Below are 23,614 nucleotides of genomic sequence, written 5' to 3'. Positions count from 1 at the left end.
CGGTGCACATTTTCGAGTGCCGTGACTTCGCGTCGAATAAACACGGTTCGGAAGCCAGATGTACGGTAAGATAGACTTTAATTCCTGGAGCTACTACATCGATTATGTGATCACAATGCCGTATCAGTATGACTATTGTCACCAGAAAGCGTTCGCGTGTATCATCATCAACTGTGGACAAGAGCGAGAACAGCAGCAAGACTGCGACAGATTGCCCAAAACATGTCAAGGGGATGACGGGGGTCGCGGAGAAGTATGGCCGTGTTCACATCCACCAGGACTGATCGCCGATTCAGCTGCTTTACAAAGTGATTGTAAATAAATAAATAATAAATAAATAAATAAATAAATAAATAAATACAAGTACGACATCTCATGTATGTGTAAGTCTACAATTAGTAACGTTAGGAGATATCTAATTTTGTATTCCTAAAAAGTTTACGTAGTGATTGACTGACCCTTTGCGAGACTGAACGATAGGTTGTGTATACAGCATGGCGCTGCCAGTAAGAGTGACACGTGTAGCAAAGAAGTTTCATACTGTTGACGAAGCAGTCGCGTTGTCGTCATGTGTTCCCTTCTGCTCGACTAAGTCTCCCCTAAATATTTTAGCTTCTTGATAATTTCGCAGTCATGAAACATACGATGAATATGGCGCGTAATCAAGGCCAATATTCAAACTCCCCATTTTCAACTATACAACTCAACATTCAACATTCAAACTCCCCATTTTCAACTACACAACTCAACATTCAACATTCAAACTCCCCATTTTCAACTATACAACTCCACATTTTCAACTTTCGAACTCCCCATTTTCAACTATACAACTCCACATTTTCAACTTTCGAACTCCCCATTTTCAACTATACAACTCCACATTTTCAACTTTCGAACTCCCCATTTTCAACTTTCGAACTCCACACATTCAACTTTCGAACTCCACATTTTCAACTATGGAACTCAACATTTTGGATTCGTATTCCCCATTTTCAACTATCGAAGTCATAGGTCCCCCTAGACCACTAGCCAGCCAACACAAGCCAAAATTAGCATACATATAGTCAAATACGACTTTAAAAAATCGTCGGTGTCATTTTACATGAAACTACTTATCACTTTGTTAGGGAGTCCCAAACATATGGTGACCTCGCAGTTAATTTTGGACGACACCGGGTTCGTTAGTGACGCGTCAGTGGTAGTTTGTCTAGGCTGCTACTTGACCTTGACCAGCCCGACAGACGGGGAGATGTGTCACGTAGGTGTGAGAGTCTTGTTAGACTTTTGTCACAGTTAAGTGGCATTGGAATGTGTAGTAAGCGTATTGTCCAGCTGGTGCAAGCCGCTCAAGGTGAAATACATGATGTTGAACATAGTGGTCACAGTGTAATAAAGGGAAAGTGGCTTCACAAATCAGCCATCTCGTCTTGTATGTGCTTTGGTGTGTTTAGTGTTAGCTCTGCATTGCAGGGCTGTGTGTTACCGGCGTTATACGGCCTCCCACTACATGTGGTGGGAGGCCGTATAACGCCGGTAACACAGCCCTGCCTAGCCCCGCTCACCAGGCGATTAGCTGTAGCGGAACACACAGCATCGTACGCAGGGCTAAGCCCTGCCATGCAGAGCTAGTTTAGTGTTTGAGTTGTGTTTTGGCTGTAATAGTGTGGAAATTAACAAGCGAGTTGTTAATTTTAAAATAAGCCATGGCGAGCCACGCATGCATGCTCTTGATTAGACGACATGATAGCGACCTAGCTCTGCATGGCAGGGCTGTGTGTTACCGGCGTGATGGGAGGCCGTGTAACGCCGGTAACACACAGCCCTGCCATGCAGAGCTAGATAGCGACCGAATTAGGCCTAAGTGATGGCGGAGGTCGGCGGTAAATCTTGATAGCATCACAAGTGTTTCCGGTCCATATTTTTGGACCCTCTAGAACATCACATAGGAATAACTCTAAAACTCCGAAACGTCATGTGACGTATCTATGACGCGTTCTGACGTAGTATAGCCCAGAAGGAAAAACGTGGGTAACTACAATGAAGCAAGTTAGGGATGCCTAGGGAGAATACGAATCCTAAATGTTGAGTTCGAGAGTTGAAAATGTGGAGTTCGAAAGTTGAAAATGGGGAATAGCAATCCCAAATGTTGAGTTCGATAGTTGAATGTTGAGTTGTAAGCTTATAGTTGAAAATGTGGAGTTTGAATGTTGAATGTCGAGTTGTATAGTTGAAAATGGGGAGTTTGAATGTTGAATGTCGAGTTGTACAGTTGAAAATGGGGAGTTTGAATGTTGAATGTCGAGTTGTACAGTTGAAAATGGGGAGTTTGAATGTTGAATGTCGAGTTGTACAGTTGAAAATGGGGAGTTTGAATGTTGAATGTCGAGTTGTATAGTTGAAAATTGGGAGTTAGAATATTGGCCTTGATTACGCGCCATACAATGAACTCTGTGCTTTATATCGCTGACCCTTATCAAGAAAAACGGAAGCGTAGCTGATCACTCCGTCACAGAAATGGCCAGCTGAGCCGTCCGGCCTCGGGTGCCAGTGTGCCCGATATTTACATCATGTCAATTTCAATTTATCTCTTCCCGAGAATTTGGCTAGACATGTCTTCACGGTCACATATTTTTAAAAGTGCCAATGTTCATGTGAGGTTTAATAACGCCAAACTGAAGATTTTGCGGCGAGAATACTACTTTGGTGTTTATGCTAACATGACCCTCAGCCTGTTGCTCTTCCAGCTGTTGATAGGAAAGATGTGTGTTATAATAAACGGTGGACAATTTTCAACTTGATCTCTACTACATTTATCTACAAGCGTCATGGTGTAATTCAAATTTTTATATACAGATTTTGAACGAGGCAATTTATGTTGAGAAGTAATAATAAGGTGGGATGGCAACTCCAGACTTTTATTCATATTTTGGTAGCTTGCGGTTGTGTGTACGGTAGTGCACTGGTGTGTTTGACTGTGGTCACGGTGGGCTTGTCACAGACGCGACGGTCAACAAGAGTTCCGCTCATGTTCTCGTTTATAAGGTCCTGGCTGTTAAAATTTGCAGGCCTCTAAATTCTGAACAGCTTTGTCATATCTTCTGTGACGATGACATTCTCAGTTGCACTGCTTTCACTCATGAAATTATCACTATCTCCATAGTCAATGCACGAAGTCACCATCACATGTTCTATTAGTGACGTCACAGCTACTTACGCCAAAACGGGGCGAGCTCGGCAATTTCCGGAAAATGTCGCCATGATCGAAGTCGAAAGTGCAACTTTTCCCGTGTTTTCGTCGAAATAACAGTCTAAAAACCGCTCAAATAAGTTTCAGTTTGTGTGTAAATGTTTGTTTTATTAATACAAATTTCATTGACAACCAGAACTAGAGTAGGCCCTATATGCCTCAAGTCAAACGAAAAAGCTTCAAAATGTGGCGGGACTCACACTTTAATGTTAGCAACTGACGTGCTTATCAGTAGCTTCGCGGTCTAAAAGCTAGAATTTTCGTATTTATACACCGCCCCTTCTCGTCGTTGTGTCAATGACTTGCTATACGTTCTAGGTTTAGTGCCAAGCTTGCATATGTACACCCATTCAAAATCTAAACGAACGTAAGAAACAAAATGTTTATGATGGAAGCTTTTACTGACAGCCAATAAGGTTTGTATTCTTACAAAATGTAAATACTTAACTATCATTGGCCGAGACAGCGAGGAAACATCAGGTAGCCTAAAAAACGGCACAATGAAGAAACAGAAACCTTATATATATATATATATATATATATATATATATATATATATATATATATATATATATATATATAATGTTATAATAAATTCAGGTGTTTCAAGATACTTTTTAAATTATTACTTTTTAAATTATTTATTATTTTAATGAATAATGCTTTAAAATCCACTATTTCAATAAAAAGGCTAAGATGATGGCAAAGCACTTAACTTGATTGTAATACATGATTATCGTTTCCACACCATTGGTTATTCTTGACGTTGAGAGCTATAACAGTAACACTGTGTCATTACATTTCAGCGGCACTTCATTCGAAAATTGTTTTTCACTCCTCATGGACAGGATGGTTAATGATGCACTAGAAAAAAATGATCTTACATCAAAACCAATTTGAAGACGTAAGAGAACATCATTGAAATTTTACTCAAATCAGGAAATTAAAATTTATTCATAAACAAGTAAAGCTTCAACTTATTCAATATAAAAATAACTTCATTGAGCTGTAATTTCAATAGATGAAATACTTTTGCTATGTCACATTACTGCTAAGATCCATATTTATTATTATTTTGAGAGCATTGAATAGTAATATTATACGGCTCTCTAACATTAAAGGATACTTTCTGTAAAGCTACAGAAAAGGTGGACATTTTTAAACGGCATATTTTCAACAGGGGGATGATGCCCATTCAGTACTACACTGAAATAATTCATAATGACATAAATAAAGATATAATCATTTTCCATAACTGAAAAACAACTATACTTAGCTCATTTGTTTATACTAATGAAAATAGATAAATACAAACATTCAAATAGGATTTAACGGAGTTACGCAGCTCAATATGATAGTGTATAGTTGCTTTTTTATGTCATAAACACGATGTGTCAGATGAAAATGGACGGGAAGGATGGAAGGAGTGTGAAAACTTTCAAACCACACTCTTTATAAGATGACTCATTTATTTTTGTAATATATATATATAAAATGTACATTTTTCAAAAGTCGCTTGTCATCTACTGCCGTTCTGCTTTTTATGCATTTTTGTATACTTTCTGAACTACTATCATAAACAGTAGTATTTTCACATTGTGCTATTTAGGTAGATATATATTTCTCTGCATGTAGTACACTCCACCATTAGTACGTTCGCCATGTCTGTCATAGTCTGACTGTGTGTAAAAGATATCACCATCGGTATAGATGAGATCATGATGTCCATTAGGGTAAAGTAGTCTGTCATCGTGCCTGTAAGTCACCTCCCGTTCAACATGTGGTGGGTGATTACCTCTTGAATGCCGTACAAACCTCAAGGTTGCGAACATGTCGAAAATGAGCTCCAGAAATTCCATTATTGTCAGGACAGACAGACCGATCCACAGCCCAAGGTTTCCACCAATGTCGCTAACTAAATCAATTTCCTGAAACAAAGTATAATAGGCAGATGATGGCTGATCCACTGCTATAATATTACATATTCCATGGTAGAGGTCAACATGTATTTTTTAACTTCCAAACTGATGTAAGGTATTGCAGACATATACTTCATGAAAACCTCATCATAGCAAATTTTAGCGAAATTTGTTAGTCCTAAACCAGTAAGAATTCTTTCCCCTGAATGTCTTAACTTGGAAAATTAAAATCCTAATTTTACAATTTGAAAACGATTTCAGCAAACCGAATTTACCTGGCATAGCCAAAAAGAAGCCTAAATCTGATAAATTACGATCAGCTTTGAAAAAAACCCTCTCGTTTTCAGGTATTGTTATCTGTTACTATTGATACTATTACCGTGTATGACTGTGATTGGGTGATTTCTTGACGGGCTAGGTCGCGCAGATACACCTCCAATTTCAAAACATTCTTCCTGGGTAGAAATGGTGAAAACGGACACTGTCATGTTAATCATGAGATTAGATTTGAAATGTATGTGAAGGATCTCAAAGTGGAATTGGCAAATACCTCATAAGGCAAACAGGTCGATTTATTTTGACAGCTGTGCATATTTTTGAAGATTTCATAAATGAATTGTGGAAGACAACAGATTGACTGGTGATATTTCAATTGTCAGTAACTTATGTTCGAGTTGCTTTTGACAATCAAGCATAACTATTGCCACCTTATACTATTCAATAGATATTGAGTAGGGCTTTTTAATGGCATCCATTATAAATCGCATGTAGTTACCCGAACAGATCTAGCCCAGTTCGTTCTTGCTCTTCTAATAGCATCCGCAACTTTGAACTTCGACCTTTCATTACATCATAGACATAGTCCTATTTAAGTAAGGAGCACGCAAGAAACACTTAATTAGTATTCAACCATTGAAATATTTTGATTGATTGTGTTTTTCAGTGATGGACAGAGGCATTTGAATTTTGAGTGCGAGTTTTAATTTGGAGACAAAAAACATGTGACCATGGCAACTACATCATTCCGGTGCTAAGCGTTTAACTGCAGAACAAAAACTAATTTTGTTATTTAAAAGTAAAGGTGAAAGTTTTCTTATTGAGGATGGTAGAAAAAAAGAAATACCCATATAACAAAACTATTTCACGCTATCCCTATACTCTGTTGCTGCAATCATGTGAATGTGCAAACTGTTGCTTACCACAGAATTCATTGAAGGCCATAATGTTGACGAGACTTCCCTTGCATGTGTATCGGTTCTGCGTGTAAAAATCAGCAATCAGCGATCAGTCTTAGAAATATTTGAAGAGATTCAAAGCTGATGGCCGTGACAAATGTGGCCAAAAATAGGCAATCGGTGGCAAAATGACACTGTCACCTATAATGAACAGAGACAAGCGGATACAGACATAGGTAGAGAGATTGGCAAATGCGGATAGTAGAATATACAAACTGACATACAAATTGGATGAGATGTAAATTGAGAATAGAGGTAAAGCCCGAAGAGCAAGTAAAGAATTGTAATTAGAGGCTCTATGCGGGACAACCAGGGAGAGGTATGTAGTTTCTGGCAGATCGATGGAGAATGCACCACGGGGGCAACTATTTTAGTTAGAATTTCTCTCAATCTTTTCTGGTCTGCCGCTTGAGGAGGCATATTTGAAGGTCACGAGAATCGAAAATTTAATGTAGGACGGTGGCCAGTAAAATCAAACATTAAAAACTGAAATTGAAATTTAATTTAATTTATCGGTGACTTTATTTGATTTAAATCACCTCAACAAACGTTTATGTGGTTACCCCTGTTTTTTATGACATTTTGAAAGGAAATTTCCCTTGCAGAAAGTTTCATCAATATTTTACATCTTTCAATTTGAGGTGCATACTGCCTCAAAGTAACCGAGTAACAGAGAAACTTGTGCGGTAAGATAAAGGCCGATATCTGCATAATCAATTCAACGCAAAATTTTCAATGATACTATGACTCAGACTGTCGACAGTCCCTCGTGCCTGTTCTGTGTAATATTGATGTATGGGGACATTTGCAAGCATAGCGCTGAAGGCACGAGCTGGGAATGCTACAGGCACGAGGACTGTCCTCATTTTCAGGACTTGGCTCGCTATTAATTATTCATGAAATATGACGTCGAGAACAGGGCGGAGGCAGAGGCAGCATAACCGTCAATAACTTGTCTATGAAAGTCTTTACAGCGCGAATGTCCGAGTTCCTCCAAGGTTTTGCTGTAGTCAAGCTCCATTGCCGCCGCCATGTTGCGTTGTTGCACTGTTTCTAGCCGTGAATGGCCGACATACGACCCGCTTCACCTGTTAATCATTTCTTCTGCGTTAGTTACAATAGGGTTTTGCATTTTAATGACGTTGAGGGCGCAGCGGATGAGGACAGTCCCTTGTGCTTTCCCAGCTTCAGGTTGCGCCGTCGGCACATGCGAATCCCCGTATGTGCGAGAGACTTCATCAATAATAAAAAGAAAGGAAGCCACAAGGCACTGTACCACATTACTATGGCTCTTTTTTATCATTACCGTCGCTGCATTGTCGTCACTTTAGATTGTTCTTTCTATGTTCAAACATAGCACATTTTTCTGAACATTTTCTTCGATAGCTAACGATGCTTTAGTTTTTGTCAAGGTCCGCAAACGTAAAGTTGGAAGTAAACCTTTACTTTTATTCGCAAGACAAATACTATACTTCTATTTTTAGAAACGAAGGTCAAATATTTGTAATCCTTCAATTAAGTATGGAGGAACTTACACACATTTCGGAGGGCAATCACATGTCAGTCTATCTGCTTGGTACATCAAATCTGCCGTTGACTTGCACATTCCTGTGGAGACAGTATGTTTAGAATGGGAATAGTTTATTAAGCATCAACAGCGGAGAGAGGTGTCTCCTGACGTTATCCATGCCACAAAACTTTGTATATAGAACTAACATTATAGTAAGGCTTTTTTATCCGCTCGTATCTGATCAAGAGAATTTCAAATACAACAGCTTTTTTCTGAGATATTTGTGCGGCTTTTAGAGTTTTAAATCATAAAGACACTATTCAGGCAATTTGTTCAATGTGATGATGAAAATGAATATATCAACCAGAAATATGACAAAAATGCACAAAATATACGTACGGTGTTCAAAAATTTGATATTGACAGTGTCTAAAATCATCATAACCATCTGGCCGAGGATATCGAGGGTCGGTACAGTTACACGTATCGGCGATGTAGGTTAGCAGACAACTCTTCATACACGCCTGCAATATATGATAATGCACGGGTAAGTAGATGTTAAATGACATAAACATCCACATTATATAAATTCCACAGAGACATTTTACCAATCATTGTATAGCTTCTCCATCACGACGTTTCAGACATTGTTCACCATTTATTACAGCTTTGCCATTCAGAACATCTGCACATCTCTCTGTTCAAGCGTAGCGGATAGCGCATGCGATTTCTGTGGCTATAGCGTTTGATTATCAGAAACTTTGCTTCTTTGATGAAACTTGCTGACAGTAATATTTGGCATATCTTTGCATAGGACACAGTAAAAATGTAATGTTCAAATTACCCACTCTTCGCCTTCTGCCCATTCTGAACATTGGCATCGGATAAAACCGTTTATTTCTGTGCAAAACTATTTTCGTATATTGAGTGACAAATTCCAATTTTAAACTCGTTGATTCATTACACATTCAGTTTAGATGTCGGATCTTTCCAAACACTGATTGTCACCATTTAAATTTTGTCTCGCCTCATTATAGTTTGGTTTGTCTATATTTCACGTTTGACAGTTTCCGAAATATTTTATGATGTTCGTAAGTGGATAATGAGTCAGTTCAAAGGGGCACCAAAGTAATCTTTGAAAATGAAGGTAAAATATTTGTTGCCATTAAATCAAGTACGGAGAAACTTGCAATCAAACATTTGCAGCCCATCAGAGCAATCAAAAGATTGATTGATTGATGTACCTGGATTTACATTGTAGCTAAGTGCTTGGTAAAGTCAGTAGCTAGAGTAAACGTGGATGTGGTTTTCTTACCTGTACGGAGTATGAACTTCTAAAAGCAGTCTGATATTTAGATGTATTTGCGGGGACACAGTCAGTGAATGGGTCAGGTAATCGCTCAGTTTTCCCCTGAAGAAATTACACATGAGAGAATTAAGATTGTATTCAAGTTCACCTCGCAAATACAGTTCTTCAACTTTCGCACATTCTTTTCCGAAGGAATCTTCAAACTATTCTCTAAGACAATCAAGAATAGATACTTGGATCAAACGTTTGATTATCGAGTAACCCTGAAATTTATCGAAATGGCCACCATTTGCTGTATTTATTATATAAATCAATTCTTTTAGAAGAAAGCTGAATCTTAACTAAACAATAGGTGAAAAAAAACAAATCCAAGTCCACACGAGCTGAAGACAAGAGAAGAATTTAAATATTTGGAGAAAGCGGACAATTAATTCCCTCGAAAAAAGTGTACTTTAGCTATAACAGTTAGGGCAGCAAAATCGCATGGTATTTGTAGTACGGTTGTATCAACAAATTTATGGTTCCCATGCTCTCAATGATAAACACTATATTTGAAGTGTTATACATTCGTCAGATTTTTAAAAATTGTGAGATTAATTATATCAGCATTCGCACGGATTCAGATCTTAAGGGACAAAGGGACTCTGTGGGATTTTTGCATGAATTTTGCTTATATGAAAAGTTGTATGCTGGTCAACTCAGTTTATACAGCACGTGCTCTGCTTGACCAGATTACATGTAAACATCCAGTGAAACATTCTTGAGTCTAAACGGTAAAATCAGGCCCAGTGTACAACTCTCATCATGCATTATCATGACTGAATATAACCTTCAGACTGAATATTATATATAGGGGTAGTTTTGGTAAGGTACAAGAAAGTCTGGCACGAAAGGGTTAAACATGATACATAAAGTTTGGACTTCGCAAACTTCTTTTATGAGATTTTGATTAGCAGTGGTTTGCATACAGTGGTAGCAGCTTTCACTTACATTTTGGAGATTTTTTTTCAGAGGAAACCAAGTTTGAATTTGAGTCGTACTTTTTGTTTAGGGGTCACACATCTGTTCGCACTTAGCAACGGGACAGTTCTTGTCACATTTTAAGCTATGCATCGATTGTACAATGAGTTAGTTAATGCTAGCTTTCCATTTTCATTTTATATCATAAGAAAGTTACAAAGAGCGCATTTGTCCCAAATTTTCATAAACAGAATTTATTGGAGGCACAAAAAACCGCCGATATTTGAAGTAAATAAATATACAAATGTGTCATGCAAAAACATCAGTTACCATAGTAATGCCAACGGATGTTAATTTCCCTGGTTCAACATTAAAACCACTGTCTTCCGGGAAAGGTGTATCGTCTTGTGAGTGGATAGTGACTCGAATTCCGGCTGAGTGAATCAGACCATCAAGGTATTCGTCTTGTTCGACAAACAACTCCAATGTCAGACCTGTAACACAGAAATTTCCTGTAGATCCGATCCAGCGTAGTTCAAACCCACCTACCCTTCACCTTATCCTGCGAGATATGTTAAAACAGTTGAAGTCAAGCATCATTTTAATTATTAAGGCAATATAACATGATAGTCAATCACTGCCACGTAATTTACGACATGCACGTTGTCTGTTACGCGAATAATGCAATAATAATTCAGACAACATTAGACAGAACATGGATATAAAAAGGAAGAGCTATCGCAGTAATACCACCAGATTTAAGAATTGCTGAAAGTCAAATTTTGTTGCAATCTGCCTCAAACCTATCACCAAATGATGTCTGATGCAGTGTGACCTATATTCTCCTGGAAAAGGGACACTCGCTGTCACAGTTTGCGGACAGCGTTACGGTGCTACTCTCAACGAACACAGTCGAATATTACAGTAGCCGACCATGATATCCTGGAATTTTGAGTGTGATTGTCCAAGTAGATTGGTCAATAGAGCAGAAGTAGTAATTTTAGGGATCAGATCTACTTAGTAAAGGTTTTAACCTGAGTCAACTGTCACTGTAATCAGACTATACGGTGCGTCCTTGATTTGTGGGCTTATGGTGAAAATTCAAAACAACCGGGTCTAATACTCATGTTAGGGTCGTACGCAAATCCTACACTATTTTATCATAAGTTCAAGTTGTCCTGCCGGCTGTCAAAATTTCAACGCTTAACACTACTACAATGTTCTACCGCATAGTTTTCGAAAACTTACGTCGATCGAGCACATAGAATGTTGGTCGTCCGATAACCAATATATTTGTTTCAAGCAAACCTTACTGTTGTTCATGAATTTTAATTCATTTAACTAATTCAATTAATGACTAATAAAGAATAAATGAGCATTCAATTCAATGTGAAACCATAATTTCGCCTTGCAATCAAAATTTAAGTGAGGTTTCAAGTCAACAGTTCATTTAAGTAGCTCTAACGACACGCGTTGAAAATTTCAGTGATGCTGTGACAATATCACGATTCAATGTTCCATCGAGGAAAATCCTGCGATGGATATTAAAAACCATTGGAAATATATAAACGGTAGTAGATATACTAAGTTTTTTAGGACAAAGTCCTCTGTCGAAAAGCTAATGTGTAACGTACTCTTCCTATATCCGTAAACACACATCACATATACGTTCAGCACTTTTTTGTACGCAAAATAATCATGTTTTCCCCGGTACATGATGATCTCATGTAAGACCCGATCGTATCACCCTACTACGATAACATCGCTGTCGTGTTTAGACCACCTCAAAAACTTGTGCTCGGTGGGCTAAATATAATAAGAGAACGAACTTTTATTTTTTAATTCGTTTTTTGATATCATTCAATCCATCATCATATCACAGATAAGGCACCAATTGCCCAAAGCAGCAATAAAGAGTAAAATGCCTTGCTCAAGAGCACATCACCATGCTTAAGTCTTGAACTCACCATCCTCCGACAGTGAGTCATTACACTGGACATATTGGGTCATGAACTCGCTATTATCCGACAGGGAGGAAGGTACACTTTACCACTGCCCTGAGGTGCATCCACTAAAAAACAAATGAGTGCTATTGTCTCACAAGCACTATATCATGTCATTTACATATACATAAATTCTGTCTTTTAACGGGTACGTATTAATAACAAAGTTCGCTTATTATTCAAATAATCATGTAAGTAGAACTCCGATTTGTGAATTACATTGGAAGGGAATCCTCTGGAACAACAGATAATTTGTTATCATCGCTGGTTGCATCCTGTATTCATAAACCGGAAAGGTTTTCAGTTTTCACACCTCAACTTCTTTCGCGCACTATAATAATCCGGGTAAGAGGAGGGGGAGGAGGAGGCGGCGGGGAACGAAGGACCGAGCAGCATCCAGAGCATCGCCCTATAAGGCTTGCGTTGCCCCATTGATCAGTTCCCTGCCCCCTTGCTGCCGTTGGCTTCACTTTGTTCACAAAAGGAGTCCGGTATGCGTCAGCCACTTTGGTCAAGATTGGATGGAAGATTCCAACCATTTTATGTCACACTGCGTTGAATCACGGAACAATATCAAAATGACTGACCTTGAGACAACTCTAACACCAGACAAGCCTGAACACCGGTGGAGTCAACCATATTGGCATTTCTTTGAGGAAAGTAGAGACAAGCAAATTCCCATAGTGTTGAGGTAGACAAACATTAAGCATGACTGGCAACAACTGATACACGAACTTAGGGCAATACATGTCACGGAAGGGTGTTGCATCGCTCAAGAAATTCTAAATGCGATTGCTCGATAAAGCTGGCCAATTATACCCAGGGATAAAACGATCCGTCTTGGTCCCAAATGTGTATGTTTGATAAAAGGCATGCTATCAGCTATTCGGATACTCTGACGTGACTTTCAAGAAAAGACAGAGTGTAGGTACTGTCAAACCACCAAGTTCTGAAAGGGATATATTTTACTCGTAAATGAAACCAAACTGTTACTCTGGACTTTGGGCGAGGGATATTAACAGAAATAGTGAAACCAAATAAGTACCTTCATAAGATTCTACTTTTCAATGTTACTTTGAAAATGCATATCAACCAGAGAATATCTCATATATCCACTTGGTCGAGTCAAAACAAGAAAACCTATAACAAATGAAGATTTTCCGGTTCCCAACAATGGGCCTATTTCTTATCAGCATATTGCAGAAAACACGTTTTGGGTCGAGGATTACAGAGAGTACTGCCCACTTGCTTTTATTTTCAACGTCTGAGTCAACGCTTTCTGATAACTGTTGTTGATTTGTTCAGCCTTGTTGTCGAAAAACAGCATATCATAGATTATCAGCCGAGAATATAGAATGACAAATTTTGTACGGGCAGTTCGCAACAACTTGCTAGTAGATGTATATAACTCTCATTAGAAACTTTATGTGTCAAAAGGAGTTTAGCAGAAATTTCATGTCTTCAACACCTGTTATTCAGTATTCAGCAAAAATTAAAGAGAAGGGACACAGAAAAACACAAGCAGATTACTCAAGTTTTACTTGTCTAAGAAAATAGCTTACCATAGGTTGAGCCGGCGAAGTTTGTTGACAAAAAGCTCGTATTATTTCCTCCATTGAAAGTATAACAATTGCCATACATGGAATTCAGAAAGTGTGTGAAGTTTCTGAAACAGCAGAAATGGAATTACTTTAATTTCCTGTTGAAATTGTCCCTTCCCATATGGTCGAAACGGTGTTTTATTTCATGAGTAAATAAGGCTGACTGATGGACTATAAGCAGTGGTGAGCTGAGACTCAGAATAACATTAAATTGCGCAACGAAATAACAATGACCAGAAGCACAATACGATTACAGTTTTTCACCTAGAATAGTTTAAGTAAATTCGGAAATCGTAATATATGTTTTGTTTGAAACGGTTATCAATTGATTAGATGACTTGAAATTTAAATCGAAATCAGAAGGTATGTTGAAATTAGATTCCTGACTGATATTACTAGTAAGTAGATGTTATACGGCGACATAATATTTATCATAATCAATTTGTAAAAGTTTGATTGATAGTGGCGACAGTTGATTGCCGCAGTCATTAGACAACCTAAGGTTACTCAGTACGACTAAGAGATCAAAGATGTTGTGCAATTATCAGTCAAACAGATCACCAGAGGGGAAATATAAATAATATTCAATAAGGGTCAAGTATTGACCAATCAGAACTGTTCACACACAATTTGCGCAATTAATGTCACCGTTATCACATCTGAAGATACTTGCAAGCAGCAATACCGGGGCCAAAACAATGTAAGTATGTTAAAGAAGTCAAACGTATCATAGGGGTCAACGATCATTCTCGTCATGTGACATTTTGGCAGAAAACTTTGCTCCCGTAATTATCCCTGCCCACCAAAAATCAGACCTCTCGCTGTATTGGCTAGCCAAGACTTGGTATATTCATAATTAATGAGGTACAGGATGTGGCGCCATTAGGTGCTTCATCCAATCAAAAACCAGTTAGACATATTCGTTAAATGGAGGTCAAAAGTCATCCGGATCACGTGACAAAAAATAAGACCTCTAGCTCTATGGCTAGCACAGACTCACATTTGCACATAACCAATGAGATAAGGGTGTGGCTTCATTAGGTGCTTCATCCCACCAAATATGAAGGGTGTAGCACTTATCAGACTTTTGATTGGTGGAGTTTTATGCAAATTAGGGGGCATACAAATTTTAATACAAGATGGCAGACAGGTTTAATAACGCACAGAAATTGGCCCCTCTATATTGAGAGCTGTACAATTTAACTAACCTTGGAGAGCACTGTTCGTTGCTCCACTGACAAGTTATCAGCATATCATCTATTTGATGTCCAATTTCTCTCCTGCGAAGTCCTTCAAAATCTGCAAGGTACTCCTGAATTTGATTGTTCAATAACCACAGCGAAGAGGGACTTCTGTAAAAGTTTTCGTCGATGTGATCCCAATGGTTATAGTGGCCTTGTCCCTTAAGATATGAAAAAATTCAATTTTCAAAGATAAAATGAAGGTTTTAAGACAGAGTATTTAAAGCTTATTTCAATACAAAGGCGTGCGCCATTCCTTGGACGTGTGCAAGAGTGTGTCACACGCATTTATTCGCATGAGACGGCACTGCAAGCATTGTTTCATGCTGCAAAAGCCTATAAAATAACATTTACCAAAGTTGTTTTCTTATACGTTCGAAATATAAACAGATGCAATCAGGCCAACTATTAAAGGACTGACAACATTTTCTGTCGTCGACGGAACGTCGTTAGATTTTGTCTTCGTGCACTTTTCTTTATTTGTTACAGCATTTTTTGGTTGGGTCATTCGAGATGTTTTGTTACGGTTCAATCAGACACCGCTTCTAAAAAAAAATACCGTAAAAAAGTGCAAATTCGAACAATCTCTCTTAAAACATTTTCATCAACATGTGATTCAGTGACGGATGATGTAAGTTTTAAGCATACCATAACGGCTAGATTTGAACGCCAAAGCAATCTGATACGAGCTTAAGTGATTATTGAAAATAATCATATAAGAAAATTTTGTACGCATGTGCTGTCTTATAGATTTTATCACATGTACTCGCATAATAATGAGATGAAAGATGATAAAGAACACCGGACGGAAAACCGGTATCCTGAACAAATTTAGCCTAAACAGAAAGGTTTACGTGACACGAAGCGGGACTGTTGATTTTCTAGTTTTACATAACTATTGTGTTAACATTTCAACTTAAAGTGGCACTCCCACTTGGTAACATTTTTAAAATACATTTTTTAATGCCAACGGTCGATATTTGACGTGGCAACTGCGCGCGGATCACGAGATATCGATAAAAACATGTCCTCAAAAAAGTAAAGTTTGAATTCCGGTGGCCCACCTAAATTCAGCTTTCGAACATCGAACGTTCGGCACTGGGGCCATTGTCAACTAAGCTATGGAGTACGAGTCTACGCTAACGCTGCTGTACGCCACAGTACCACTCGCGTCGGTGATCGGTCATGCCCCGTGGGGGAAAGCCGAGTCTTACTGACTCGGAGAAAAAAACGGAAAACAAAGTTTGCTGATTCCACCAGAATTCGCATAGGTGACTAGCACAGATACGTGCGGTTGATACATAGTGGCCGCCGCGTGGTATGCACGCATACCGCGCGGCGGCCGCTATGTATCGAACCATGCGTAACTGTGTGGCAGACGACCAAATGTAGTCAGCAGAGCGTACGGTGGCCAAAACTACCGGTCTCCGCATTCAAAGTCTGCGTCGCATTCAATGTTTTTCTCTCACATATGTCTCCGCATTCAAAGTCTGCGTCGCATTCAATTGTTTTTCTCTCACATATGTCTCGCATTCAAAGTCTGCGTCGCAATCAATTGTTTTTCTCTCACATAAGCTTAGTCTCCGCATTCAAAGTCTGCGTCGCAATCAAAGTTTTTCTCTCACATATGTGTCCGCATTCAAAGTCTGCGTCGCAATCAAATGTTTTTCTCTCACATATGTCTCGCATTCAAAGTCTGCGTCGCAATCAAATGTTTTTCTCTCACATATGTGTCCGCATTCAAAGTCTGCGTCGCAATCAAATGTTTTCTCTCACATATGTCTCCGCATTCAAAGTCTGCGTCGCAATCAAATGTTTTCTCTCACATATGTCTCCGCATTCAAAGTCTGCGTCGCAATCAAATGTTTTTCTCTCACATATGTCTCCGCATTCAAAGTCTGCGTCGCAATCAAATGTTTTTTCTCTCACATATGTCTCCGCATTCAAAGTCTGCGTCGCATTCAATTGTTTCTCTCCTAGATGGGCGTCGCAGTCAGTGATTTGTCACCAACACATGAGGGCGCTGGCAAGTTTTTGTGAGCGTGACCCTCGCTCCATGACCCATGATTGCATCCGGAAAAAGTATCACTCTTTCAGTGTTCGTGATCGCGAAAAGCTCATTGATTTCGAAGGTAAGTGACAAAGTTATTCATTGTATTGTAAGCTTATGGGGTTAATGATCTAGCCACCGTCTAGCCCTGGATGTATTGGCAGTTGTGGGACGGGCTGCCGTTTTACATTCGGACGCTCATGTGGGACCCATTATGATGCGCCCATACTGGTGAGCAGCGTACCCCCTTGGCTAGATCATTAACCCCATAAGCTTACAATACAATAAATTACTTTGTCACTTACCTTCAAAAATGAGCTTTTCGCGATCACGAACACTAAAGGAGTGATACTTTTTCCGGATGCAATCATGGGTCATGGAGCGAGGGTCACGCTCACCAAAACTTGCCAACGCCTTCATGTGTTGGTGACAAAATCATTGACTGCGACGACCATCCACAGGCGGCCCAATCACTATTAATAAAGCTTATTATTGAGTTTTTCTCAGTTTTCTGTCACGTCAGTCCCTCTCGTTTTCTTCATGCTCTGACTGATCGTAGTAAATAAAATAAATGACTATATAGCCTAACCTAGCCTCTTGACTCTTTATTTATTTTACACCCCATTACAAGGATGTTTATCTCTCATATACACATCTTGTAATTAATTAGTCAACACAACTAATTATGCTAATCCGTGGACTTATCAAGGGTTGGTCAACATTGGAAAGATAGAGATGTAAATGAAAAAGGAGTTTAGTAACCTTTCCTATCTTTCGCGATGTTGACTAACCTATAAATCCCTGATAAGTCCACGGATTAGCATAATTAGTCATGTTGACTAATTAATTACAAGATGTGTGTATATGAGAGATAAACGTCCTTGTAATGGGGTGTAAAATAAATAAAGAGTCGAGAGGCTAGGTTAGGCTATAAAGTAATTTCTTTTTATTTCCTACGATCAGTCAGAGCGTGAAGAAAGGGAGAAGAACTGATAGAGAAAACTGAGAAAAACTCAATAATAAGCTTATTAATAGTGTTTGGGCCGCCTGTGGCCCATCTAGGAGAGGAACAATTAACTGCGCCGCAGACTTTGAATGCGGACACATATGTGAGAGAGAAACAATTGAATGCGACGCAGACTTTGAATGCGGAGACATATGTGAGAGAAAAACAATTGAATGCGACGCAGACTTTGAATGCGGAGACATATGTGAGAGAAAAACATTTGATTGCGACGCAGACTTTGAATGCGGAGACATATGTGAGAGAAAAACATTTGATTGCGACGCAGACTTTGAATGCGGAGACATATGTGAGAGAAAAACATTTGATTGCGACGCAGACTTTGAATGCGGAGACATATGTGAGAGAAAAACATTTGATTGCGACGCAGACTTTGAATGCGGAGACATATGTGAGAGAAAAACATTTGATTGCGACGCAGACTTTGAATGCGGAGACATATGTGAGAGAAAAACATTTGATTGCGACGCAGACTTTGAATGCGGAGACATACTTATGTGAGAGAAAAAACATTTGATTGCGACGCAGACTTTGAATGCGGAGACATATGTGAGAGAAAAACAATGAATGCGACGCAGACTTTTAATGCGGAGACATATGTGAGAGAAAAACAATTGAATGCGACGCAGACTTTGAATGCGGAGAACAGGTAGTTTGGGCCACCGTAGAAGCGGCTAATATTTTACACGTAAAAACTGATATCTATGTGGTATGGTTAAAAATATAATAGAACTGACTGAGAATAATGAAAACGACAAAAACTAAGGAGAAGTTAAAAAAAACTTACCTGAAGTGAAGGCATAATATGAGGTTATTATGAAAATAGCGCAAAGGATGCACGAGGACATTGGCGCAGCGTATCGCCCGACGCGAAGCGGAGGGCGATGCGCGGCGCCAATGTCCGAGTGCATCCTTTGCGGTATTTTCGTAATAACCTTATTATTATACATCTTAAATTCCTGATTGGGGCATCAAAATGTCGGAGTAGTGACCGTTTTCGTGCAATGTCAACAATTTTTCTTCCGATTTTATCGCGCCAGTGTGGAACGCTACCTCGGACGCGCTTCTGCAAGTTTTGGAGTGTGTGCACTACACACATACGTACGTACAGAGCGTGCGCGAGACTTGTTCTGGCACTCGTCCAAGGGGTCCCTTGAAACCGTTCTACAGTGAACGCGCAGGTACAGCCGCAGGGAATGGGGCGCCTTGAAACCGTACGTGTTACGGAACGGGCGCGCGTTCCGTACGGCTTTTTTAGCGCACGCTAAATTCTATTGTTCTCGATGGTAGATGTATAATAATGCTTTATATAAAGTCTTCGTAGTGGAGGTAAAATTGCGTCGTTCGAACTATTATGGACTCCCTCGAATATGGTCATCAGCACAATAACAACCTTCGGGGGATTTCGGGTCAAATCAGAAACGATCGTAAAACTTCGGAAATTCAATGTGAAAAATACGCTCGGGAAATGAAATCCGCGCGCAGTCGCCACGTCAAATATCGACCGTTGGCATTAAAAAAATGTGTTTTAAAAATGTTACCAAGTGGGAGTGCCTCTTTAAGTTCGAAAAATTGTGTGAAAGTGTTTTTGATTATGGAATCAGTCACGTTTACATGCAAGAAAAGCCTTGTTGGTGATATTACGTGAAAGCGTTATGTAGGGTGACTTCATCATTAGTTAGGAATCCTGATGCGGGCCCCGATTTCGTGTGTGCATGTGTCGCTGTAAGACAGACTCATTAAAGCTGTACAAATCTGACAGAGAAGATAAACGTTGCGTAATTATATCCCATTCTTACCTGATCAGTCGAATTTATCCCGGTATCGTTGTTAGCAGATTCAGTGGTGTTATATACATTGTCGTTACTGAAGCTCAAAGCTTGTTCAATCAACCTTTGTAGATGTTTCGTTTCCCCTTCGTCCAATAACAACTTTCGCAGAGGGTTCAAATTGCAGATCGTAACGGCGGGAAATGTCAAGTCCCGTTCGACGTTGACTTGTACTCCAACATCAACATCGTATTCCAAATACTTGCTAACTAAAACAGAACTGAATCCGATAAACAGTCCGACAGCTGTAAGAAAGGAAACTGACCAAAATATTCGCTTAGGAACACTTTTCGCCCTTCGGATATTTGGCAAACCATGGACAGTAGAGTTGGTCATGACATCACCAAGCAAAACTTTGTACTTCCTTGTCATTTCGTCTCTTGCAACGCCATCGTTTTTCTGAGCAGACTCCATGTCACCACAGTAGACAGGATTATCTGTATTGTTTGTTTGTTTTGAGAACTCAATAGAATGGGCAGACTCCCTAGGTGTACTAAAAACTGTTTGCCATCTGTTGCCAAATAATCTAAAAGACATCTCAATTTCATGAGTTGGGAACGACCCTGTTCTTAATGATTCCTTGTGACAAATGGAATACAAGGAGGCTAAGAAATCAGAAAATGGCGTGAGAGAAACATAAAATATCCGCCAAATAAAAAGAGGTAAAATCAGATGGTAAGCAATCAATGTTTTTAAAATGTGATGCTTGGCTTTATTGCATGATTATATTGTCCTCATATTGGTGAGAATTTTTTTCTCTTTTATTTACCAAAAAAATGAAAGTCAGGCAGCGATCATTGCTCGACTTTCCATTACAAAATGACATCTTTCCACCGGTAAAATGGGTTTACAGCTAGCCTGTTTATCAATAATCTTGTCACAGATAATAAATATTTATCGATTTCTATTTTTGTTCCTGTATTTTAAATCGGAATACCAGCAAACAGTACAAATTATCTCAATGAGTATGTGCACAAAGGTAATAACAAAGGAGCAATATTAGTGATGACGAATAGATCCAGTTTCTTGAGAAAACATGAAAAGTTGTTCTGACCATATTCCTGTCTCTGAGTGGTGCGTATAGGCGGTGAAAGGCCGAGTTTGAACTCTGTGCGCTCCTATTTGGTCTCAGTAAGCTGAGAAATAAACCACTACCTCATCAGGAGATAGCATCCATAAATTAAGGGGTCATGGTCCCTGCATTATCTGAGAGCAAGTGATCAATATCCTAGTTGTCAGTTACACACTTAAGTATTTATCTGTCATCATTTTGAATTTTACAGTATCCAACTTGTATAAAACAGAAGAAATGGCATAATCTTTAAATTACACTTTTATGAAAACGTCCTTCTGAAAGAAATCTCCAACCTCTACCCCATGGGATCTATCATTTACAATCTAACATATTGAAATCCGTTGAAAGCAAACAAATGGTATATGTGCATTTGGCGTGTTTCCAAACTTTAGAAGATGACGCGTCAATCTTCTTCCCCTGTATATATTAGCATTTCAATAAATAATTAACTTAATTTACTAACGTTGTAACATCACTTTTTCTTGTACAAATTCATTAATATACAAGGACGGTCACTTTTCACGATCTTCTGATTTAAAAATATTTATTGATAAGTAAATGTTACGATGACTGTAAAATAAGGCGATACTACTGACAAATATATCATTCGAATATTTCGGAACATCTGGCCTACCCAATTAGCAATGTGTTTCTCTATAGTGCGCAGCATTTTAAAAGACTGAATCGACACCTTTTCTGGTCTTTTCTCTTGTCTGTAGTTGGCAAAGATTGTGAAACATGAACATTTACTAAGTGTTGCGACATATCAGATTGTCGGATATCGAAAAAGACCAGGTTTAGTTAAAAGCGTCTGTATTGCACATCTTCAACAAGGGTAATAATACAAAACAACATAGCATCAACGCCTCGTTTTTGATCAAAACTGTTTGACCGGAGAAAATTTCTCTTTGTTTTGGCTTTCAGTCATTTAGTTCGTTTATTTGTTCTCCTTGGCAATAGGCTACGATAAAGTGAGTACATTAAATTGATTAAATTTTGTATAGTTCAATTGCATTTTCATATGCAGACTTTGTTGATAGGATTAAAACAGGGCGTCTCAACATGCTTTGGGTCGCACAGTTAGGCTCAAAACTCATAAAATACTAAAACAATCATTGAAAGTTGTTGTCATCACCATGACGAGATAGGAATAGTCAGATACACATATCAGTTGCTTTATGCAGTCAGGCGTTGAACAGGCCAATACTATGACACCTCCTAAAGTTTCTACTGGTATGAGTATGAAAAGGTTTCTGATCATTTGCATTTTTATCTCAAAAGATGATAAAAATGGAATGTTGAATGACTAGATACCAACAAAAGTATCACGATTTAAGGTCATACAGACGTCACGCATATAACCAATTTGATCGTACGCCAAGCATGAGTGGTGTGGGTGAAAGGTCATCTCTAGATTTCTTAAAAGTGCTGACTCCTGGAGACATTGCAAGAGCAAAATACATGGCACTTTAGGTAATTTGTGGCTACTGCGATGTACCTGCCCTCGTCAACATCCACAGGAAGTATTCATGTTGCAGAACTAAACAAATCTAGCGCTAAAATAATCATGCAAATTAAAGTAATATAAAGAGTGAATGAGCTGAGTGAATGAGCCGAGTTTAAATCAGGGGTTGAACGTGAGAGACTACGCTTAATTTACTTGTCTTAAGTTGCCGATTACCATAATACAATTTCGATTCAAAATCCGAAGGCTTCCTTTATTGAGTTGTGGATTACCATACAACAGCTTCATTCAAAATCTGTGGCCTTACATATATTAAGAGTACACCATAGTACATGTTACTACGTACACGACTACCCGTGTCAGGCAAACACTAGATTTGTTGCTGGTTATAGCGCGTCACTGTGAAAAGTAGAATGTGTTTTCAAACCCCTGTCTTAGTATTCACAGACAAACGATTAACTTTACTGGTAAAAAACAAATCGGAAACAAATCTCTGATTGTACCAGACTGCACCATTGCACACATCAATTTCTCAAATTTTTCACAGGATCATGATCTAGGTCAAAACTGAACTGTTGTGAATTTCATCCTTTATAATCACAGAAGCATATATTGTAATTGACTTTAGTTCAATAACCTTTTTGACAATTAACCATACCGTATTTAGGCTTTTCATTAGAAGCTGGCAGCTGGAGGAATAACACAAGGAGGTCACAGATTTTCCATTCCTGCATATTTTTTGGTCTTCAATCTCTGGCAAACTGAGAACTGTTTTTCACAAAATATATTATCATTGTTTGGTTGTTGAATATTTTGACCCAAACACTGATGATGCAAAAAATGTAATAAAAACTATCAGTGTTCAGTGTCATTTCCACACAATTTAACCGAGTGCAAAATAAATTGAAATGCCTCTCAGATTGCACCATTACACACATCAATTTCTCAAAATTTTCAATACGACAGGGGGACCTTCTCGTGCTCTCCCTCTTGGGGCGCTTTAACAGCTTTACTTATAGAAAAAAATTTAAAATTACTTCTCAGATTGCAGCAGGGTGCAACATTACACACATCAAGTTCTCAACTTTTTCCATGGAAGATAGGGACAGCTCCCTCTGACGCTTTCCCCCTCAGCATCTCGCGTGTC

General features: G+C 38.8%; 1 protein-coding gene across 1 annotated transcript; it reads right to left on the bottom strand.

Annotated features, from left to right (window-relative positions):
• Nucleotides 1-3,866: 3,866 nt before the first annotated feature.
• Nucleotides 3,867-20,400, bottom strand: LOC139121205 (acid-sensing ion channel 2-like). Its single transcript, XM_070685904.1, has 11 exons — nt 19,898-20,400; nt 14,992-15,185; nt 13,745-13,848; nt 10,510-10,673; nt 9,226-9,321; nt 8,311-8,434; nt 7,937-8,009; nt 6,366-6,423; nt 5,942-6,030; nt 5,546-5,621; nt 3,867-5,175 (listed from the first exon to the last, which is right to left on the bottom strand). The coding sequence occupies exons 1-11, from the start codon at nt 20,339-20,341 to the stop codon at nt 4,849-4,851; spliced, it is 1,749 nt and encodes a 582-aa protein (XP_070542005.1). The 5' UTR covers nt 20,342-20,400; the 3' UTR covers nt 3,867-4,848.
• Nucleotides 20,401-23,614: the final 3,214 nt, after the last annotated feature.

This window comes from Ptychodera flava, chromosome 21, assembly GCF_041260155.1.
Source record: "Ptychodera flava strain L36383 chromosome 21, AS_Pfla_20210202, whole genome shotgun sequence".
Taxonomy (NCBI): domain Eukaryota; kingdom Metazoa; phylum Hemichordata; class Enteropneusta; family Ptychoderidae; genus Ptychodera; species Ptychodera flava.
This window is presented reverse-complemented; position numbering and strand designations above follow the sequence as displayed.